Consider the following 19,957-nt stretch of genomic DNA (forward strand, 5'->3'; position numbering starts at 1 on the left):
GAAATCCAGAAAAGGCTAGTTAGAAAGGGCTTTTAACTAAAGAATAGGTTCTATAGAACTTACCCAGCTGCATTGTGAAGGGCATCGGAGGTAAACTTGATGAGCATTTCGCCGGAAGAGGCAGTCAGGGTGAGTTTGGGTGCTGCAGTTCCCGTGAAGCCATTGCCGGAGTGCAGTCGCAGTCCGGAAGTCGAGGATCCATCAAACACCTGGACATTGTCGCTCTTGTGAACCGTGAACTTGTCAAACTTCAGCGAGAGTGGAGCACGAGCACTGTTTCGGATGGTGAAGTAGCACTCCTGGTTCTTGGGATAGTCGGCCAATCCGAAGGCAGGGGAGGTGACTGTGCCGTTCCTGGCGGTGATCGTGGCCTTGCAGCCCTGGATGTAGCGCAGGCTGAAGCCCTTGCCGGCCTCTCCCAAGCTGGACTTGAAGTACAGATACAGGGAATTGCCAGTGGAGATTATTACGCGCTCGTTCTGGGCCGTCTTTCCGGTCAGCTTGGCAATGGTGCGGCTCATGGGCGATTCCCCATCACGGATCAGCAGGTAGTCGCGTCCTTCGGCCACATCCAGATCGTCTACTTCAATGGAGATGATACGACCAGGCTGAGCCTTGATCACATAAAGGCACTCTAAGCCGCCGGGATATTGCTTCGGGTAGTTGGGGCTCGTCAGGATCTGGCGCTGCAGGGTAGCCTTCAGGGTTCCGCCGCAGTTCTTGGCCTCCGTCTTCCAAGTGGCCCGGAAACCCTTCCTCTCCACACTGCCGTCCGTGGTGAACTTGACAATCATGAAGTTGGAAGCCGAAACGAAGGGCTGGGTGGTCAGGTCTTGCTTGCCGCTCAGAGTGGCCAGGGACACAGACTTGTCTTCAGTTCGTCCGCCTACGAGGATCTGTACGGTGTCGAAGGTCTTTTCGGTTTCGAAGTCCTGGAACTGCAGGATGATGTTGCTGCCCAACGGGCCCTCCAGAGTCCACTTGCACTTGCTCAGAGCTCCATACTTGTGCGGGTAGTTGGGGGTTTCGATCACATCTCCTCCAGACTGCATGTGGAAGTGGCACTGGGCCGGGCAGTCCAGCTCATCTGTTCCATCGCCACAATCGTCGCTGCCGTCGCACTTGAATGCCTGGTTGATGCACTTTCCGTTGGCGCAGTGCAGGGCACCCTGGGGACACGCCTGGGCGCGGCACATGAAGGGCAGCAGGGACTCGCACGTACCCAGGTCCCAGCTCTGTGATTTTCCTGCAAACCCGGCGGCGACACACTCGCCGGAATCGGCATTCGGTTGATTCAGCGACCAGTAGCCGGAGTACTGGGAGATCAAAGCCCCGGAGGCAGACTCCAGGGTGTTGGTGCGGAGATCGTCGAGGGAGGCCAGTCCCAGCCAGTACTTGTCCGAAGCCCTTTGGTTGGGATCACTGGCCCGGGCAATGGACAAGGTTTCGTTGTTCTCCGCATAACTATCGATGGCCACTAGTTCGGCGCCGTATCTGTAAAGAAAAATCATGTTTAGATACATTTTCTCAGAGATTAAATAGTCTATTGGACATGTCTATCAGAAAAGTATATTCTACTCCATACAATGCTTTTCATAATGTTCGAACCAAGACAGGATGTAAACGATTAGTAAGCTGGTGTTGACCAAGCTTCCGCTGCCGGGCGTAATGCAACTTCAATTATGCAGCTGCGCTTTACTTTCTATTTTCGGTTTCTATCTCAATTATGGTGCTCCATGTGGATCAGGGGAAATCCAGCACACAATATACACAGTACACTGCACCAAGTAAAACTTTCATTTCCAATCGCAAAACTCTCTTTGATTTCAATCTCATAACTCCAAGTTCTGCGCAAGCCCATCGAATGAAAAACGAGTTTCCATTCCGAAGCCCATTGCGACATTACGCATTCGCCACGTGGGACGTGGCTGCCTTTGGCTATTCGCTGCAGCTGTGGCATGCCAAAAAAAAAACAAAAAAAACAAAAATGGAGGAAAAAAATCATACAAAATTATGTATGTGAGACACTCCCTTGCTATCAATTACCCGTTGCGTGCCACACAAGAGTGAAAACTTCAGTCGCGGCCCCATAAGTCAACATTATTTCTTGTACATTTTTTTTTATATGTACATATATGGGTTTGGGTGTGATTTAAAGGTAAGCCAAATCGGATAAGATTTGTTTGGATAACCATTTATCGACTTGCGTAGTTCTACGATTTTCGCCAAAAGAAATTTCTTAATTAGCAAAAATGTGTATTTACTTTTGAAATTCTTTTTAAGAAACTTTTGGACAAGACGCTTAACTTAAGGAAGATTTTAGGAGACTGTTTACTCTCTAGTTTATTTATTTTTTATTAAAGTTGCCTTTTAAAAGCCTTGTTAAAAAAGTGAAAAAGCTTTGAGGGCCATTCCAACAGTTTTATTTTTCAACTCCGTTAACTGGAAATGTTACCGCCTTTTTCAGAGGCTTTCATGGATTCTCATGCTGGGCACGTCAAAAAGAAATTTCACCAAAAAAGTACCAAAGGTGGAGGACGGAAATATTTCACAGTTTGGACTGGCCAATGACACCTGTCAACGCAATCGCCCATCGCTGATAAACACAATACTCCTGGCCATATGATGTTGGCCAGACCTTACACTTAACTTTTTGGCAAGTCGACCATTTGAAGAAACAGAGCCAACAATTGGCGGCTAGCTGACGTTTGTTGAACCCAAGTAGCCACGTTGCTGGCATTCAAATGAACACAAAACACAGTGGACTTGACTGGGGCGAGGTCTATGGCATGTAAATTACATTAGGAGCAGTGGTCTTCGAGTGGCAAAGTCGGCTCAGAGTGGTGTCTTTGGAGCCACGATGTGCCGGGCATAGTTAAGTGGCATTTAACGCCGCTGATGGTGTGGAGAAATTGCGTAGGGCATTGACATTCGCCGGGGGTTAATCATCCAAACGCCAAACGCCAATAGCTTTATTAATATTTTCCGTCTATGCCAAACAAACACCAACTGGTCAAGCCAAGCCAACAAAAAACCGGAGTCGGGAGAGCCAAACTTTCACCCCACACACTCATCGCCCTGCGGGCCAGATCACGATTCTCACGTTCATTAAGCCGCAACCAGAAATCTCAAGCTCTCTTATCAAAACACTCTCAATTTCCAGGGGCCACTCCGGGGGGTTGGGCGATTCTTGATCAGGTGGACCAATCCACACTCCACAAATATTTGGGTCAGCAGCGCAGGTTAACACCCAAAAAAAAAACAAAATTATACGAGCCTGGAACAAGTTGCCGGAAGCATTCCAGCGACTTTCTTTTTGGATCGAAGTTTATGGAGGGAGTTGCCGGCAAAGGAAAACACAATTATGAATCACCCAAGTATCGATTTGGCATATTGATGGCCCTGCCTGCCCAGTCGGGCAGAAAAGCAATTGCTAACTTGGTCAGCAAAGCCGCCAAAGACTTGTTTCTCTTCTTTCGCCTTTTATTTTTTGGCTCTGACTGCTGCCCACTTTGGCATTGACAGTTAACTGTCGGCAACGGAAATGCAATGCGGTGGTGTAACGGCAATTGCTGGAACAAGAACATATATATATCTATATCTGACCAACCAACCATCGATCCAGCCATCTCTATCCATCAAGAACAACAGGTAGCGCATTTGTTCAAGCGTGGATGGCGAAAAAAAAGCAAACTTGATTGCTTTTTCTGCCTTATTCTCTGGTTCGATTGTTGGCTAAGAGCGGAACACAAGTTGGCGTATAGACTTCCCCTCCATTCACTTCCTCTTCAAAAATATTATCATCATCTCACTGGGCTACAGAAATTATCATATAGTTATGGTTGTGATTCCACTCACCTTCGACACAGTTCGGCGCTTTTCTCCCACGAATGTTTAATATTGAAATATTTATAACAATTTAAGCCGCGCAGTTCCCAGCCTGAAACATAAGGAAAAATATATTTTTAAATTAGTCAAGAATTTTGGAAATAATATTCTTAAAGTTAAGTGTTTCCCCTTATTACACGATTGATAATTCCTGGACCACCTGAATTCTTAAGTTATGTTAATCTTAAACCGCTTACAGACCCCCTAGAGACTTTATGGAAATTTAATTAAATGCTTTTAATCATTATATATCACTGGAGAAAGAGAAAGATCGGTGTCCCCAATCGGTGCTTAAACTTGTTTTGCATCTCATTCGAGTTTTTCGATGAGAACAAGAATTTCCAGCAACTGTCTAGTAGAGAAGCTGTGATCCCCACGATTAGATTTGTGGGCACTCTTAACCTGATCCCCGTTTGGGCCACGATCTGTCGCTTTCATTTTCCTGCAGAAGTGTTTTAGGAGTTTTTCCAAACAAAAAAATGGGAAAGTTGCACACTAGTCGTGGACACGGCCCGCCTCGCAGTCAGCTTGATTGACAGCTTTCATTTAAAATCAAATCGACAAATATATGTGCTCCAAAGCCAAAGCGAAACCAAAACAAAAAGCAAAAGTATTTAAGCAATTTGTGGTTTTTATGTGCACAAGCACGCGCCAGCATTTAAAAGTCGCAGTCGTCGCCGGAAAATGTTGTCTTTGCCAAAGGAGCTGTGCATATTTGGTCTCTTCTGTGGCTAACCAATGAGTTGTTACAGATTTTTCAGAAAAGCCGCCTTGTCTCGGGGCACTGTAATTCGTATGGGTGCCAAAAACCACACATCATTTCAGGCGACTTTCACGATTTCCGTGACGATTTCGAATGAAAGGCGGGCTTTCCAAATTGATGGGTATATCCTGTCGATAAGGCAAGCCCACTAGAAAATTTGTATTTTTAAATATTCATTAATTAATAATACAACAGGTCTAATAGATCCTATCATAACCATTACTTTTCTTTAATTTATCATATAACTTTTTACGCCCCAACAAATTCTTCTTCCAATCACCTTATCGATCTTACCAAAAAATTTATGGCTGTTACCAATTTTTATAATCAGCTCCACCCAGTTTACAGTTAGTCAACGTTCTTTTCGTGGCTTATTTGTTTGGCTAACTGGTCGAGTGAACCGCTATTTGCCACACAATTTGTTCGAATTTATTTATTTGTCTGCCCATTTACCACTACCAATTTTTGTGTTAGCCATGCTTCAATGCCAAAATAACCACACTTAACTGTAAGGTGTTCCACTTACAAGTGGGGGCAGAGAAAATGCGGGGGTGGAGGTGGATACAAAGACGAAGACGGAAGACATGGACATTTCTGGACTTCTTTTTTTTTGGGGGGAATTGCGGTTATTTTCTGGGTTACCTAACACGCTTCAATTGAAATCTAAATCAGCGCAGAAGCCTCACGTAATTGTTTTTAATGGCTGCAAATACACTTCGCCGAATATCTCACACATCTTTACGGCCAAGATACTTTTCTTGAGCTTTTGCGTTGAATTCTGCACCTTCGGGCCATGTCACGGTGACATGACAGCCGAGAACTTCGTCGGAGTGCTTCGATTTGCGGAGGGCAATTAAAGCCACGTAACTGCCAATTGGCTTCGGAAATTCTTTTGGTCTTCAACCACTTGGGTGCAGCCCGAGAAACTGGACAAGGTTAGCCAGTTTTCTGTTGTTGTTGCAGACTCCATCCGCGACTGTGCCTTGGCTTTTGCATTAGCCAGGTTGGTGTTTTTTCTTTCGTTTTATTGAATTGTGTGCCAGATATTTGAAATTCTTGCCAGGAAGCTTTGCTTCTCCTGCTTTTTGCTCCATTACCTATGCAAATGTTTGCTGCGTGACTTGGCCAAGTGTTTCGCCCTCTCTATCTCAGTCTCTGTCTTGGTAATCCATTGCTGTTTCTGACTTCACCCGATCATTGTCTATATAGTATACGGGTATATATGTGGATATATAATTTGCAGAGCAAAGCTCAGTGATTGCAGCATAGGAAAGATCTTGTGAAAACAATACCAAATTAATAATGTGAGAATTTCTTACGTAAAAATCATCTAGTTATTTACCAGCACGTGGGATTTTATTTCTTGGGTGTATTAAGCCTAATATGCATACGATTTTCTTCAGGTGTATTAGGGCCTTTGCTATTTTTCACTTTGTCAAAGTTAATGGCTTAATGAACATCAGCAAATTGGCATTTTTTGGATCATGTCAAGGTGTGAGAATCAAAATCTTGGTATGGTAATTGAATTTCAAAAGAGCTAACCAGTTCTTCCGTTTTATTCCACTCTTAAGGCTTTAATACCCTAATCGTGTAATTTTATAAGCATATCAGATTTTGGCCAACCAGGTTTATTACCCACTTTTGGAAAACATAAATATGCCATGCCCTGTTTTTTGGCCAACTACTCATTTCGAAATGGCAGTAGTTCTGTTGGTTGAAGGAAAAGAAAAAGTGAAAACCTGATTGCGGTTAGCAATAATAAATCTTCTTCTCTGTGCTCATTTCATTAACCCCATTGCCGGCATAGCTACCCAGTATCTTTCACATTAAATCTCTACGAAATGAGATCTCAATTTTAGTAAGTGCGTAGAAAGCTTGGTGGAAAAGTAAGGGCACTTAAGCCAGAGATTCTGGGAAGTTCTATGCGGTCTTTGATTAGTTAAATCCCTATGCATTTCATTTTGTTTACATTACTTCCACATTTGTTTGGTTCACACAGAAGTCAGTCAAGTGAAATAGCGTTGACTTCCAACCGACAAACCAACAAACCGACAAAAAACACATATGCCACCGAAAAATAAACAAAATTTTGTTTAATCTAACCCAAGCGCACGCGCATTTCACGCTTTATGATTTACTAAATACCTCAATATAATAAATAATACCTCCAACCGAAAAACAAAACTTTACATATAAGGTGGTAACACATTGTCGCTATTCCATAAATCACTTTGGTGTGTGCTCACCGACCTAGAAAATGTTGTATCAAACGCCAAATCGACTTGATTTTCTGGCAGTGTAGGCATCAGGGAGGGAGCCAGAGAGATGCTAACTTAATTGGCTTGAAACTCTCGGCCGCCTGGCAGCGTTTACTCAAGCGTATCCAAAAATGTGGAAGTTGCTGTTCTAAGTCTTCACGATCGACTCCGCATTGCCGTGAGCTATGTTCTTTATTTTCTATTTTTCAGCCTGTCAGCTGAGTCGGGTTGGTCATCATCAATTTGAGGCTTTTACAGTTAGGCGTGATTCCAAAGTGGCCGACAAAGGCCGATGGCAGCGCTAGACTTCTGTTTGTGTTGGAAATTAGTTGGGAAATGCTTCAAGACACGCAAAAGAATTAATTTTTTCAAGACTCCCTTAGCCATAATATCATCACCATTTGTCACCCGCCAAATGGCAATCGTATTTGACAACCCAACTAATAGCTAAGCATCATAATTCCATTAGTTGAGTCACAAAATCAAAATAAATATCGGTTCTTGGCCCATATCTTGGTCGATTTCGGTTTATTAGCAACGATCAATATGCAATATGGTGTGGTGAGGAAAACTGCAATAACTGGCAAGAGTTTGGCCTATTTTTTGAGCCACACTATGTGTGTGTGTGTACCAACTGACTGCACCTAAAAACAAGTCACAGATACCCAGACACCTGCATATGGAAAATACTTAAGTGCGATGAAAAAAAAAAAAATATTTAAAAAATAAAAGACTTAGGCAACGAACTTGTTTGGCGGTGGCACAGTATGCGTGTGTGTGCGCCTTTGTTGGCTTTGTGTGTGCAAGCATGCACAAGTGTTAATCAGTAAAGCAGGCTGCAGATAGTTAAGAGATGCCAGGAGCCAGAGCCAGAGCCAGTTGGAGGTAGTCACTCACTCACTCATTCACTCAGTCGGCCAAGTGAGGAAAAAGTAAAAAAAATGAGCAACTACTGCAGCAAAAGCGGCAGCGGAAAACCGTTAAGAAATCTTGTTTGCGGTCTAGAGTTGGAAATTCTTCTTTTGGAGCATTCTACTATATACGAGTATATGCTGTCATGGAATTCTACAGATGAAGAAGAAGAAAACATGGTAATCGGCCAAGAGAGAAACAAGTTTTGGCATATGTAATAACCGTTATCTATATCTCACACCACCAGGTGTTGTAGGTGGCAAAGCCAAGTGAAAGGCAGTGTTATGTGTAGTACGGGAGGACCACCCCCCTCCCGACCACCCAATCCATTACCAAAGAGACCAACACATATTGATTGATTAGCTTGGCCATAACTTCCGTCATCTCTACATTTTCTGCAAACTTTTCAGCTCACTGAATTGTTATTCTTTATGGGATTCTGTTGGTATCGTTGAGTGTTAACCCGTTTAGCAGGTTGCTTATTGGCTTTTGTGGATTTTGTCATTAGCCTAAGAATTTTTATGGCCAAAACGCATGCTGATATCTTTATGACACAAATATGGAAAGAACTACACTGAGGAAATACTAATGACTTGACGAAAAGTATTTTGGGAATATTTCTGAGGTGTGTAAATCCAAATAATGGTCTTAAGTATGATTAATTTGTTTTGATTTTTATAAAATTAAGCGGATTAAAGAATTTTATAAAGAAAACTTCATTTTATGGCCGTTTGTTTATCATAAACTTTTCTCAACAGAAAAAATCAATAGTGATGGCTATTAGAAGTGCCAAGACTTTCCTAGCTTTTTATTTTCCTTAGACACTTTAACAACCGGAAATTGTTAATCATACCACGATTCGAACACACAATCACAGATTCAATTACGTAATTAGAAGCTTTTATAGAAGACAAGACAAAACATTCTTAAAGACATAATTGCCAGTGGTAGAAGCACACCCAACTCAGACACCCAATTGGCTCAGCTTGGCTTGTCTTTAATTATATTCGCTTTTGATTTATGTATTTGCCCAAAAAGATTTTTGGTTTGCCACACCTGCGTCCGCTAGCCACGCACGTGTTTGTCGGAATGCAATTCGGAATTTTAACTTAATTTCGGTTATTGGTAGATGTAGGGTTAAAGCCAGGCTTAGCTGGCCAACTTACCATTTGGACAGGAAAACGCCTCGTCGGCTCCGATCGAGTGCAGCAAATTGAAAAGCAGCAACGACGACAGCAAAGCGGCCAGCCAATGCGAATTGGCTGCCGTCGGTTGGTTCATGTTGGCCCGATTTAAATCCCAATTAAGCCCAGAGTTTGGTTACCAATCTGAAATCGAGCAAAAAATAAAAAGGGAAAAGAAATATTATTTTAATGCCATTTGATTTTCGGTCATTTTCAACATCCTAGATCGATCGAAATAATCGATGGGAGATTAGTTTATGGCCTCGAATCGATAAAAACTGGTTGCCTCATTCACACCTCACTCACAAAAATAAATGATTAGCAAATTTATGCCAAGATGACTCAGACGCCGCCTTGCCAGCGATCTGAGCACGTGTTTCTGCGGCCTTTCGCGTTTAGTGAATGCGGTTTTAGAAAGTTTCTCGAGAAGTCTGCCAACCGCAGCTAGCTAAAGAATTTGCATACACTTGTCTCTACACCTCCCCTTAGCCTCACCGCTTAAAGATTGTTAACACAGTGTGTGCCATAAATAATGTTAATGCTTAGTTTAATGCGTTGCTTTTTAATTGAAAATGGTATTCGTGTAAGATGACTTTCGAGCAAGAGAAATTAATTTGGAAATTCCAAACAAGAGCTGGATGTGTTTAGAAATTTAATTTTAGGTTTCAACTTCACACTACACTGAACTCTCTAATTAGCAATTAAATATTTGACACAAAGTTTAAGGTTTTTTCGTATTTTTTTTTTTAAATCACATTATTGTCAAATATCACGATTGCGTTTATTTGTCCAAACTCGTTTGCATTCAGTAGTGTGCTTGGGTGTGCGTGTGTGACTTTTCATTCATATCCAAAGCTAGATACAGTCTGTCTGGGGTTTCTGAGGTGTCTCGGGTGAGGCATATTCGTGTCTGAACCGCCCAACCCCTTGCCATTGCTTTTACCGCTTTTGAAAACGGAGATCGAGGCGCAAGGTTGCCGTTATTGTCAAGTAATTATAGACCAGCTAACACAAGATGTACAGTTGCTGTTGTTACACTTTTTTATTGAAATTTGTTAACTAACTTGGCATTTGAGGTGGAGGCTGTGTTAAGGCTAGTCTAATTGGGGTTGAAGACTGTCAGCAGGCATCAAATTTTATGATTTAACCTTTTAAAGTTTAATAAAGATATTAAATGTCTCTAATAAACCAAAAGTCATATTTCACAATTGCATTTGTAATACAAAACCATAAAACACACCAGTCATAGACCAGTCTCGGACCAAAAACCATTAACAACATCCGGAAATTGTCTGTGGGGGAAATCTCAATCTTGGCTTAAAATTTAGTCAAACGCGAAGGCAAACGCCCTGCCACATGTTTCATTTGCAATAAGATACACAGACTCTGCAACATCAACATCGCCAGGAGAAGTATCAACAAAAGCGAAACATTATGTTAGATAACTTTGTTGCATGCGAACGAGAGGCTTAGGCCAAAAAAAAATGAATAAAAGCCATTGAAAAGCGGCTTAAACTCCAGACAGGTCTTGGCGGCTTTTATTGAAGAAAAAAAGACAGCTAAATAAATTTGCAAGTAACCCAAGACTGCACGCACCTCTCGACACTAATTAAGAAAAATAGCGATGGCAGCTCTTGTTTGTTTTTTAGCTTATAATTTTCTCGTCTTTCAGAAATTATAATTAAAATACATAGTAATATAAGCAAAAGGGCAACGAATTATGCAATGCGTTGTTGTTTTCTTTCGCATGGCATTTTCCCAGTTTAGAGTTTGAAAATTTAGCTGCAGCAGCTGCCTGCCACACTGTTGCTGCTGCTGCGGCTGCGGCATGCCACATTTTTTGTGCAATTAGTTGGCTATGCGGTTTGGCCCAGAAAGCAACTTGCAGCCGCCAAACCACAAACTTGTTCGATGGCTAACTGTTTTTCGTTGTTTATCTACTTGTCCAGCGACTCAAGATATTTGTGTGTGGGTGAAGTTGGCATTGTTTGCCTTAACCATGTCGCGTAAAGTCAAACCAAACTAAAGGCAACTCGATGTCTGGTAGCATTCAGCGGAAAGGCGCCAAAAATTATACAGCTTTACCCAGTATTTATTTACTTTGCTGTTTAATGAAGCGCACACAAAAGGCCAAAAGGGGACGGTCCGGGGGCCGGTGGCAAGGGCGTGGGTGGGAGGCTTTGACCCAACCAAGAGACAGCATTGTCATTAGCTGTCTGTGAAGACTGTGAATTTGTGAATTCATTGAAGGTTAAACAGCATCATCATTAGCACGAGATGCTTTTGGTGAAGATTCATTAAAATTGAATATGTTTAAGATTATAATTTTTCATCATCATCATTGTTTAATAGAATAATTTCTTAAATTTCAAAGCATTAATCATAATACCAGCAATAGTGGATGCTTTTAGGCTCCTAATTTCTTGATAGCTAGCCTGTGGGGCTAAAATGCAGTCCAAAATTTGTGGCCAAAATATCAGGGCCTTATATAATCACGACTAATGACGAAAGCACGATACGAACCAAAAGCCTTGCACAAGTAAGCAAAGCAATATTTTCCATTCTTCACTGCAAACTGAAAAATGCAAACTGCAACCGATTGCACTCGACATACACACAATGTATGCAAATGTTGTCTTGGATAATAAATAATAATAAACAAAAGTAAAATGAACAGCCATTTAGCATGTAAATAAGCAAAAGCACGACGACGAGAGTGAAAGGTCTGTGATGGCAGCATTTTATTTGATTTAGCGTCTACGGTTTATTGCCCATTGATTTGTCTTTGATTACATGTCTGTGTGTGTCTTTATTATGCAGACGCCCAACATAATGGCTTAACAATCATTTCGAAAGATTCCCCCAAAAATTTGCATCAAAATGGGCGGTATGGGAAGCTGTTGTCTCGTGTGGATTTTCGTAATTCCCATGACAGAAATCGTTAAGAGGCTGATTAAGCCCCAGATAGGCAAATGGAAGCTTATTAGGTAAGGTGGTTAGATAAATGCTCATATTAATTAACTTTCCTGCAGATAAAATAATATTAGACCGGCAGAAAACGAATGACTTAGGAAACGAACTTGACAGCCACCGTCGAAGAGAAGCGTACAGAACAAAAGACTTGGACAAGCTCTTTCATCCGCCAATGCAGAGATTTTGCAATCGACATCAGCATCACTGCTGCATCAGTTGCAATCAAAATTCAAATATTTCCTGAGCACACATGTGTGTATGCAAACTGAATATCAAACAAGAAACGGAACGATCTGTGACCAAACCGGTTTTCGTTATACCTGGCTCTGCCACCATTGATGACACCTTCGACATTTAGCGGGTTAAAAGACCAACAACAAAAACGAAAACAATAACAAAACCTAAGACTCAAAAACGAAAACCTGAAGATGATGACTAAGTTGAGCAAATGGTAAAAGTCAACCGGAGTGCATATAATTTTTGGTGAACTTTTTGTGCTGCTGGTTTTCGATTTTAGGTGATTGGAAATGCAGCTGCTGTTAAGGCTGCCGCTGCTGCCGGTATGTTTGCCTTTTATGGCCAACGCTTAAGTTTTCCATTTTCATTTCTTCACACGAGCTCACAGTTTTCCACCAAAGACCAGAGACTTTCACTTGTGCACTTGTCTGCCGATCATTTTGGCTTTTTCGTGTTTTTTCTTCTTAGCTGGTTTTTCTTTTGTTTTTGCCAATATTGGCCACACAAATCGATGCTGGAAAACACGTTTTTTTAGTGTCTGCCCAACTAATGACCAAATATTATTTTACTTTGGTTTCCTTTTGGCCTGAAGGTCAATTGGTTTTTTACCATTTCCAGCAAATTGAGTTAAGCTTTTTTATGGCAATGGCGTGGCAGAGAAACTGGGACATCTAGTAAATGGCGGGAGAGAGCATCAGTGTCCGGCTTTAATTCGATGGCTATTTGTGTATCAATGAGGATCAGTCGGAGAAACATTTAATTTGCAGACAGCCATTCAAGAGACTAGATAGATCTGAACTAGACAGCTTAATGCAAGATAAATACAGATTTTCTTTAGATTTCAGATCTAATTGAATCTTAAGCAGGAGAAAAGATCAATTTACTATTCAGATCGATGGTGATTGACTTTAATGAAATAATCAAGACATTTCACTACTTTCGTGATCTATTTGATTAGAAGAAATTAGTTGTTTGATCTACTTGGATAAAATATATACTATATAGACTATCAAGTCGGCTTCTTTGTTCTCCAATCAGACTCACTCTCATTGGATTTAAGATCTTTCCATAATCCAGTATTTTACCACCGTTATGGGTATCATTTCATGCCACAAAGGAAAGAGAGAGGAGGCATGGAGAAGAAAACCAGATCTTTATGTAAATTAATGTTCTTTTTGGGCTTCGTGATTTCTTTTGCCTCTTGCTGCTATTGATCTTTTGGCCGAACATAAAAATTTGTGTTTAATTTTGTTGGTCAGGTAGCTGGAGCCGCAGGGAGCAGAGCTTGTGGAGAGAAAACCAGCTGGGGCAGCTGGCCCGATCGGTGGAGAGACCCATTGAACTAGTTTCGGGCCTGTGGCATGTAAGTTGATTTTTTTTGTATTTTTTTTTTTTTTGAATGCCTTGGTATTTGGGTTACATGAATTGTGTTTGTGGCCAAAGTTGCGGCCAAACCAATGAGACTTTAATGGGGTTTCTATCGGCCAGGCCAATAAAAAAGGGGCCTAATGAGCTATGAAGGCTGACCTGCGGTTGGCCACTAAACTGCACTTAACCACAAGAAAATTGGTTCCTTATCACTGGCAGTTGATAAACTTGTTTGATCTTCCATCGAAATTGGTGTTTTCCTTCAGCCTGTCTGGCTGACCACTTAACACTTTTCACTATACTCATATTTGTATTTATCTTTTTCGGGTAACTTGCCACCGACAGCAACGCGTTGCTACAACATCCATTTGTTTTCATGTCCAGCTAGAGCCAGAGCAAGAGCCAGAGCCGACGAAAGCTGGGCACAAAATGGTCAAGTGATTTCTACTGGCCAACGCTTTCACAAGCAAAAAACGCAAAGAAGCGCGGCGGGGGGCCGAAAGTGGGTGCCGAGTGCAATTAATATTTAATTCGTAAATAGACAAGGAAAAGTTTTGTTTTGCTGATGGTTTTGTAACTGGAAATAAATGACTTGGTCGAGCAAAGAAATTGAAATGCAAGAGCCAGCCGCACCTCACAGCTACTCCCACCGACACAAAAGCACTCGAATCGCCAAAATGAAGTCAGCGGCTCGTCAAACAACCACCAGGGCTGAAAGGCACTCCCATGATATCTTGGGATATATAATTCAAAACAATGATGAACATTTTTAATTAAAAAGAACAACGAATGCCAAATACTCTATTGAAAACGTATAATATGGTTTACGAACTTATTTCTTCTTCAAACTTCCTTTGTTTACTTTTCAGTAAGAATTTTTATTTTATCAAAAATACCAAACACCCTACCAAAAAGAGTATCACTATCGCACACCAAAACCCTTCAGGCCAAAGTATCAGTTTCTTTATTTGTTGCTTTTGTTAACGACTTTTTGAAACTGAAGACGCTGGCTGCGTGGCCCGAAGACGTGAAGCCATCAAGAATGCAGCCAAAAAGGCAAAAGCAACAAACCCAAAACAGGTTAACGAAAATATGCACACCAGAGTCAAGAGTCAGACAGTCTGCCTTAGAGTTTAAAGAAGCTTCGTATACATAGAGATACACAAACAGTGCGAAGAAGTCATGTGAAATATTTTTTGAGTTAGCATTTGAAGTTTCGGCAGCTCAGGAAACGCAGAAGATAATCTTGAAAGTGAATGGGAATTATGAGTGAGTGACTTTAAAGAATTGCCAACAAGAAGTGCGGCCTGATTATAAAGACTACTCTACAAGTCTTGAAAACATCGGATCTCTTTCACAAAGCCTAATCACTTCTTTTTTTTTTTATTTCCAACAATTGTCGACAATGACAGTGTAAAATGTTTTTTGTTTTGTTTCGCTTTTCCCAGCGAGAGAGCTCCACATTTCCAAATAATTCTCACAATTAAAAACATAAGAAGAAAACAGAAAACGCACTCGCACTTGCCGATGGAAATAGAAAAAAAAAATAAAGAAAATTTGTGGCAATTGTAACTAATCGACGGGCAATGGATGATGGCGCCGTGAAAGCGCCCACCTTGGAAAACTTATGAAATTGTCAACTGCTTTTCAACATGATCAAGCTCTTTTATTTTTTTTTTTTGCTTTCTGTATTTTTTCCTCAGACAGAAATAGAGAGCGAAAAGATGACCATTAATTCGCTTTTAGTATGAGTTTGGTATTCGTGCGGACTTTCACTGTTGATGAGGCGGAAGTTGAGAATTTGAAAATAACAAAATTGAAAAACAAAATCCAAAAAATACATCCAATGAAAACTTTCGTTACCGAGAAAAAGTTGTTGATTAGAAAATTATTGACCCAATCAAATTGTAGTAATTATTTAATAATTTGATGATCGCGAGACATGCGTCTCTGTGAAAAGCTTCTCGCGTGTCGGTAAAGATTTGAACCATCTGTACCTCATTGATGGATTTCCCTTGAGATTAACACAACCACGCCCTGGCATTCCATTCTTGTAATGGCGGCTTGATTTGTGGCAGGAGATTAATCATTCTACTTAGCCGTAATTCAGGCTCCATTAATCCTTAAAAAAAGGAGCCTCACAACAAACCCCGTCTTCTGACTTCTTATGACTTCTCGCACTTTCAAAATAGTTTTGAAAATGGATCCATTCTAAGCCTGTTACCTGGGAATTTGGTGAATTGATTTTTATTTCTGCTATTATTGTGTTTTTTAGGGTGTGTTGTGTATATCTACCTGCCGGCACATCGGCGTCAACTGCCAATTATAAACCCTCGGAAAAGGTCGAAGAATTTGTACAATACTCATCATAGCCCATAGATCTGATTTTGTCTTTGATTTCTCTGAATTTCAGGATTAGATCATCCCAGAGCAGTGGCTTGAAGGAAACTCGAAACCCTCTTTACTTTTTTATATTGCTGTAAATAATGGGGTAAAGGTAACATTTACTTTTATGTTTAACTCCCTTAACACTCAAGCCAAATCAAAAGACTTAGGCAACAAACTTGCAAGCATTTAAAGTTTTAAAAAAGCAAACATTGCATTCCCTACTTTAAAATGTTGGCCCCAACTTCCGTTTAGATGCTCTAAGGTAAAATGCCAATACAAAAATGTAGTTATGACTAAGCCATAGCGATTTAAGCCATAAAGCACGCGCTAAAACACGTTTTACTTGTTTCGATACTTTTTAGCAGAGTTATGGAAATGACTTAAGTAGAACTCATTTCTTTAGAGATCTTTTCTTAATCATGGCATAAATTTCCATATAGAAACGAGTTTATTTATATTTGCCAAATAGCTTTGCCAAAAAAAAAGCTATTTTTTGTGCGCTGTTTACAGATCGGATGAGTGGGATTTTGTGCTGGTTTGTACGTCATTTGTTCTGCTTTTCACTTTAAGTTAACTTGAGTGAAATTTTTTACAACTTCTATGCGGCATTGTGGCTGTTTCGGTTTCTGTTATTAAGCAACAACAACAGAAAGGCAACAGCTTGCCGAGTGCGTCTTGAAATTGAGGTTAACTGTTTGGTAGCTCTCGCTTTTCGACTCCCCCAGAGTGCCGCGGGGTCGTGGGGCGGCAGTTGAGGGAAGCCGACTTGGCCTTTATTGAATGAATGTGACAACAAAGGCGCGTCAGACACGGCCGACAGACAATCGAAGCTTTTTTTCGGGTTTTGTTTAATAGAAAGTAAAAGAAATTGTTCTTATTGTGCGGCTGATGTGTGTGTGTGCTACTTTTTATGGGTTAATGTGGGACTGCATTGTGGCCTACACTATTACCAATAATAGCAGGAATCGATCAATTAATAAACTCAATAAAAGCAAAGTTTAATTACAAATCATTGGCGTAAACGAAAGCATTCGTTTGTTTATAATCGAATATTTGCGCAATGACTGAATTCAAAACGAGGCGTGGCTTGGAAGTGTAGTTTGTGGTTTTTATTGATTATTGATTGATAGTTGGAAGCTTATTGTTTTGTAGATAATGATGTCAGTCTCCATTATCTCTAAAAATATGAAAAAGCTCGATTCTTTCTCTTGTACTTTTCAAAAGTCCCCCAGTTATATACTCGTCCATCTTATACCGGCTCATTCGCCGCCATTTCAATATGCAACTCACCTCTTATGAATGCAGCTGTTGGTATAAATATAACCACTTTATAGGTGCGTTATGTATCGTTTCGCGAATGCTTAGTATTCCAATTTATGTGGCATGTCAGCTGGTTATCCTTGGGGTCAACAAAAGCCACAACGACGGCGTTTTCTTTTCCCTTTCCCGACAACTCGGTCGGTTTCGGTTTCCGTTTTATATGGCAACTTTTCGGTGCTTATTTTTTAATATTTATATAAAGTTTTTAGTGGACAAGGCCAGTGTTGCACTGCTGGGAGATATTTGAGTTGATTAAAAGTTGGAAGAGACGCGACACATAAAAGTAATTTATGATCCGTTTGGTTAGTGACTCTATCTATATTTTCCCTATCGGGGTTGGGTCTGTTTAATTATGTATGCCGTGGAAGACAACCGAACCAAGCCAAGCCAAGAGTTCTCGTCTCAAGTCGAAGCACGTCTTCGGAATGTGTTGGGAACATTTTGGTTTTGAGCTCACCAAAATCTTCGAAGAAATAGTTATGTTAATTAGGTGAAACCCTGTCCCCTGAGAGGGGAACCAACAAAAATTCCTATTCCAGATTTTTGTGCTTCGAAAGACTTAGGCCGCAAACTTGGTGGGGCTTGAGTTACCTAACCAAGCTAAATGCACTTGTTGATGGACTAACTTCAACCGCAACACTGCAATTTTGTATCCCTAATTATTTTTTGGTAACTTGTTGTGTGTTGTGGTCTGCTGTTGCTTTTTGTTGGCCGCACCATTTCTTTTTGGCCATTGCGCAAAACACTTGCTGGCCAGTTGGTGCTCTGTATATCGGTTGTTGCTTCTTGTTACCCCAAATCTTTGTTATTTCTACCCGGTTAATGGGAGCGTAAATGCGCACCTGGCATGTGAAGTGAGTACCAGAGTGTGTTACTCCCTATGGATGGATGTACCACATATGCTCTGATCTATGGTAGGCTCCATGGCAGCAGACTAATGTCAGCTACAAAGTAAAGTGCAAAAGGCACAGACAAGTTAATGGAGTGGTAAAAACCGAGCAGCCACACTATAAAGAAGCAAAGAAAATGGTAAGAAGAAATTATACTAGAAGTTCAACTAACTTGGCTGACTAACAAACAACACAAAAAAGAATATAATAGCGGCTCTGGCTTGTACGACTTTGAATAGTCTTCTTGTGGTCTTCTCAAAAAAGGGATTTTGTCCTGAAGAGTCACTCTTAATATTGCAGTCACTTTTATAACAATTCCTTGGATTTTGCCATTTAATGGATAGTTTCCTTATTTTGCACACACGATCTCAGCACGCGCCTCGATTAAAATGCACAGAAATCCTTTTTGTTTTTTGCGGCACACACACAAAATCAATCACATTGGTTGGAAAAAACAATTGAATAAAATCCAGTTTCAAGGCAAATACATTCACAAAAGTGCAAAGGCACAGTCACAGGCACAGCCACTGGCATAGGCACTTATTGTTTAAATCTAGAGATGTAAAAATCCGATAGAGAGAGCGTTTACTGTACCATGTACTGTACCACACGAAGGCCAAACTCAGACTGAAACTTGTTCAAGAAAAATCAACGCGGCCTGCACCTGAAGTTTCAGTCCACGCACACAATCTCAGGCACATGAACACACACCGTGCCACTAAAGACCAGAAGACACGACAGCAAAAAAGGTAAAAGAGAAAAAGGTAGTACAGAGAAAAAGAAGGTAGAGCCAAGGCAGAAAAATAGGTAGAAATGTGAGGCAAGCGAAGAAAATAAAACAGCTCAACGTGCCCGTTTTACAGATTTTCTTGTGGCAGCACGGCTTACAGAGTATGTCTTTGCCCACTCAGACGGCTCAGACGACGGCTTCTTAACGGCTTTCGGGCAGCCTCACACAGATACACTCACACTTAAGCTACTGCTTCTTCTGTTGCTTTTGCTGTTGCAGATCGATGATACATACGGTTACGAGTTTGCCGTTTATCCGCCGTTTTCAACACCGTCGTCCACCACAGTCGAAGGCATACTGAAATGTTAAAGCTTCCCGATGTCTTCCAGCCGGCTGCCGGCGATCGTTCGGCTTAAAAGACGGCTCGGAGTTTTTAGCCGGCAGTCGATTTAACAGCGAACTAGCAGAACAGCTACCTAACGGATTCGCCATATTCGTCCAGTACGTGGGCTTACCCACTGCCGGTGGATTAGTCGCGGTGTCGTCCTTGTTTCCTACGAAATTCCCTCTAATTGCACGGGACATGTGCGCTATCTAGGTGGGTTTTACCCTCCCCCGATACATGTTTTCAAACATTAACGGAGCCATAAACTCGGAAAACTGTGAAATGGCAAACGGAAGCGGAATCCACTAAGGGGCAATCAAAAGACTCAAGCAACGAACTTGCTAAAAGGGTTGGGCCATAAAATTTGCTTTGTTGTTACACTTACCCCTAACAGACCTTTATTACTCCTTGGGATTTGTAGTTTTTAGAATATCAAGTGTCCTGACGCCAGCTTTAAGGTAACAATAAAAGGTTTTATGCAATGAATTTCCTCCAGCAAATAAAATTGACTATATAAGTACCTTTCAAAATAGATAATCTTTTACAAATAATTGAATTCTTCCGTTTCCATTTTCTCTTAATCATAATTATGATTTCTCTTCAACTATATCAAATATGAATTAGATTAAATGATGCACTTTACACATGAAAGTACTTAACC

At 41.0% G+C, this 19,957-nt stretch overlaps 1 protein-coding gene across 5 annotated transcripts in view; it reads right to left on the bottom strand.

The window, feature by feature from the left end:
• Positions 1-19,253, bottom strand: part of uif (sushi, von Willebrand factor type A, EGF and pentraxin domain-containing protein uif) — a 29,941-nt gene extending 10,688 nt beyond the window's left edge. For 2 of the 5 annotated variants that reach the window (XM_017241040.3, XM_017241003.3), the window contains exons 1-5: positions 18,776-18,869; positions 17,262-17,520; positions 8,988-9,149; positions 3,859-3,940; positions 64-1,494 (exon numbers count right to left, since the gene is read on the bottom strand). In XM_017241040.3, coding sequence (XP_017096529.3) covers positions 64-1,494; positions 3,859-3,940; positions 8,988-9,102 — 1,628 coding nt within the window. In that variant the 5' untranslated portion in view covers positions 9,103-9,149; positions 17,262-17,520; positions 18,776-18,869. Of the gene's footprint in view, positions 1-63; positions 1,495-3,858; positions 3,941-8,987; positions 9,150-17,261; positions 17,524-18,775; positions 18,873-19,205 lie in introns of those variants that run through there. The other 3 variants (XM_017241023.3, XM_017241014.3, XM_017241032.3) reach the window with 3 other exon arrangements.
• Positions 19,254-19,957: the final 704 nt, after the last annotated feature.

Source organism: Drosophila bipectinata, chromosome 2L (genome assembly GCF_030179905.1).
Source record: "Drosophila bipectinata strain 14024-0381.07 chromosome 2L, DbipHiC1v2, whole genome shotgun sequence".
Lineage (NCBI taxonomy): Eukaryota > Metazoa > Arthropoda > Insecta > Diptera > Drosophilidae > Drosophila > Drosophila bipectinata.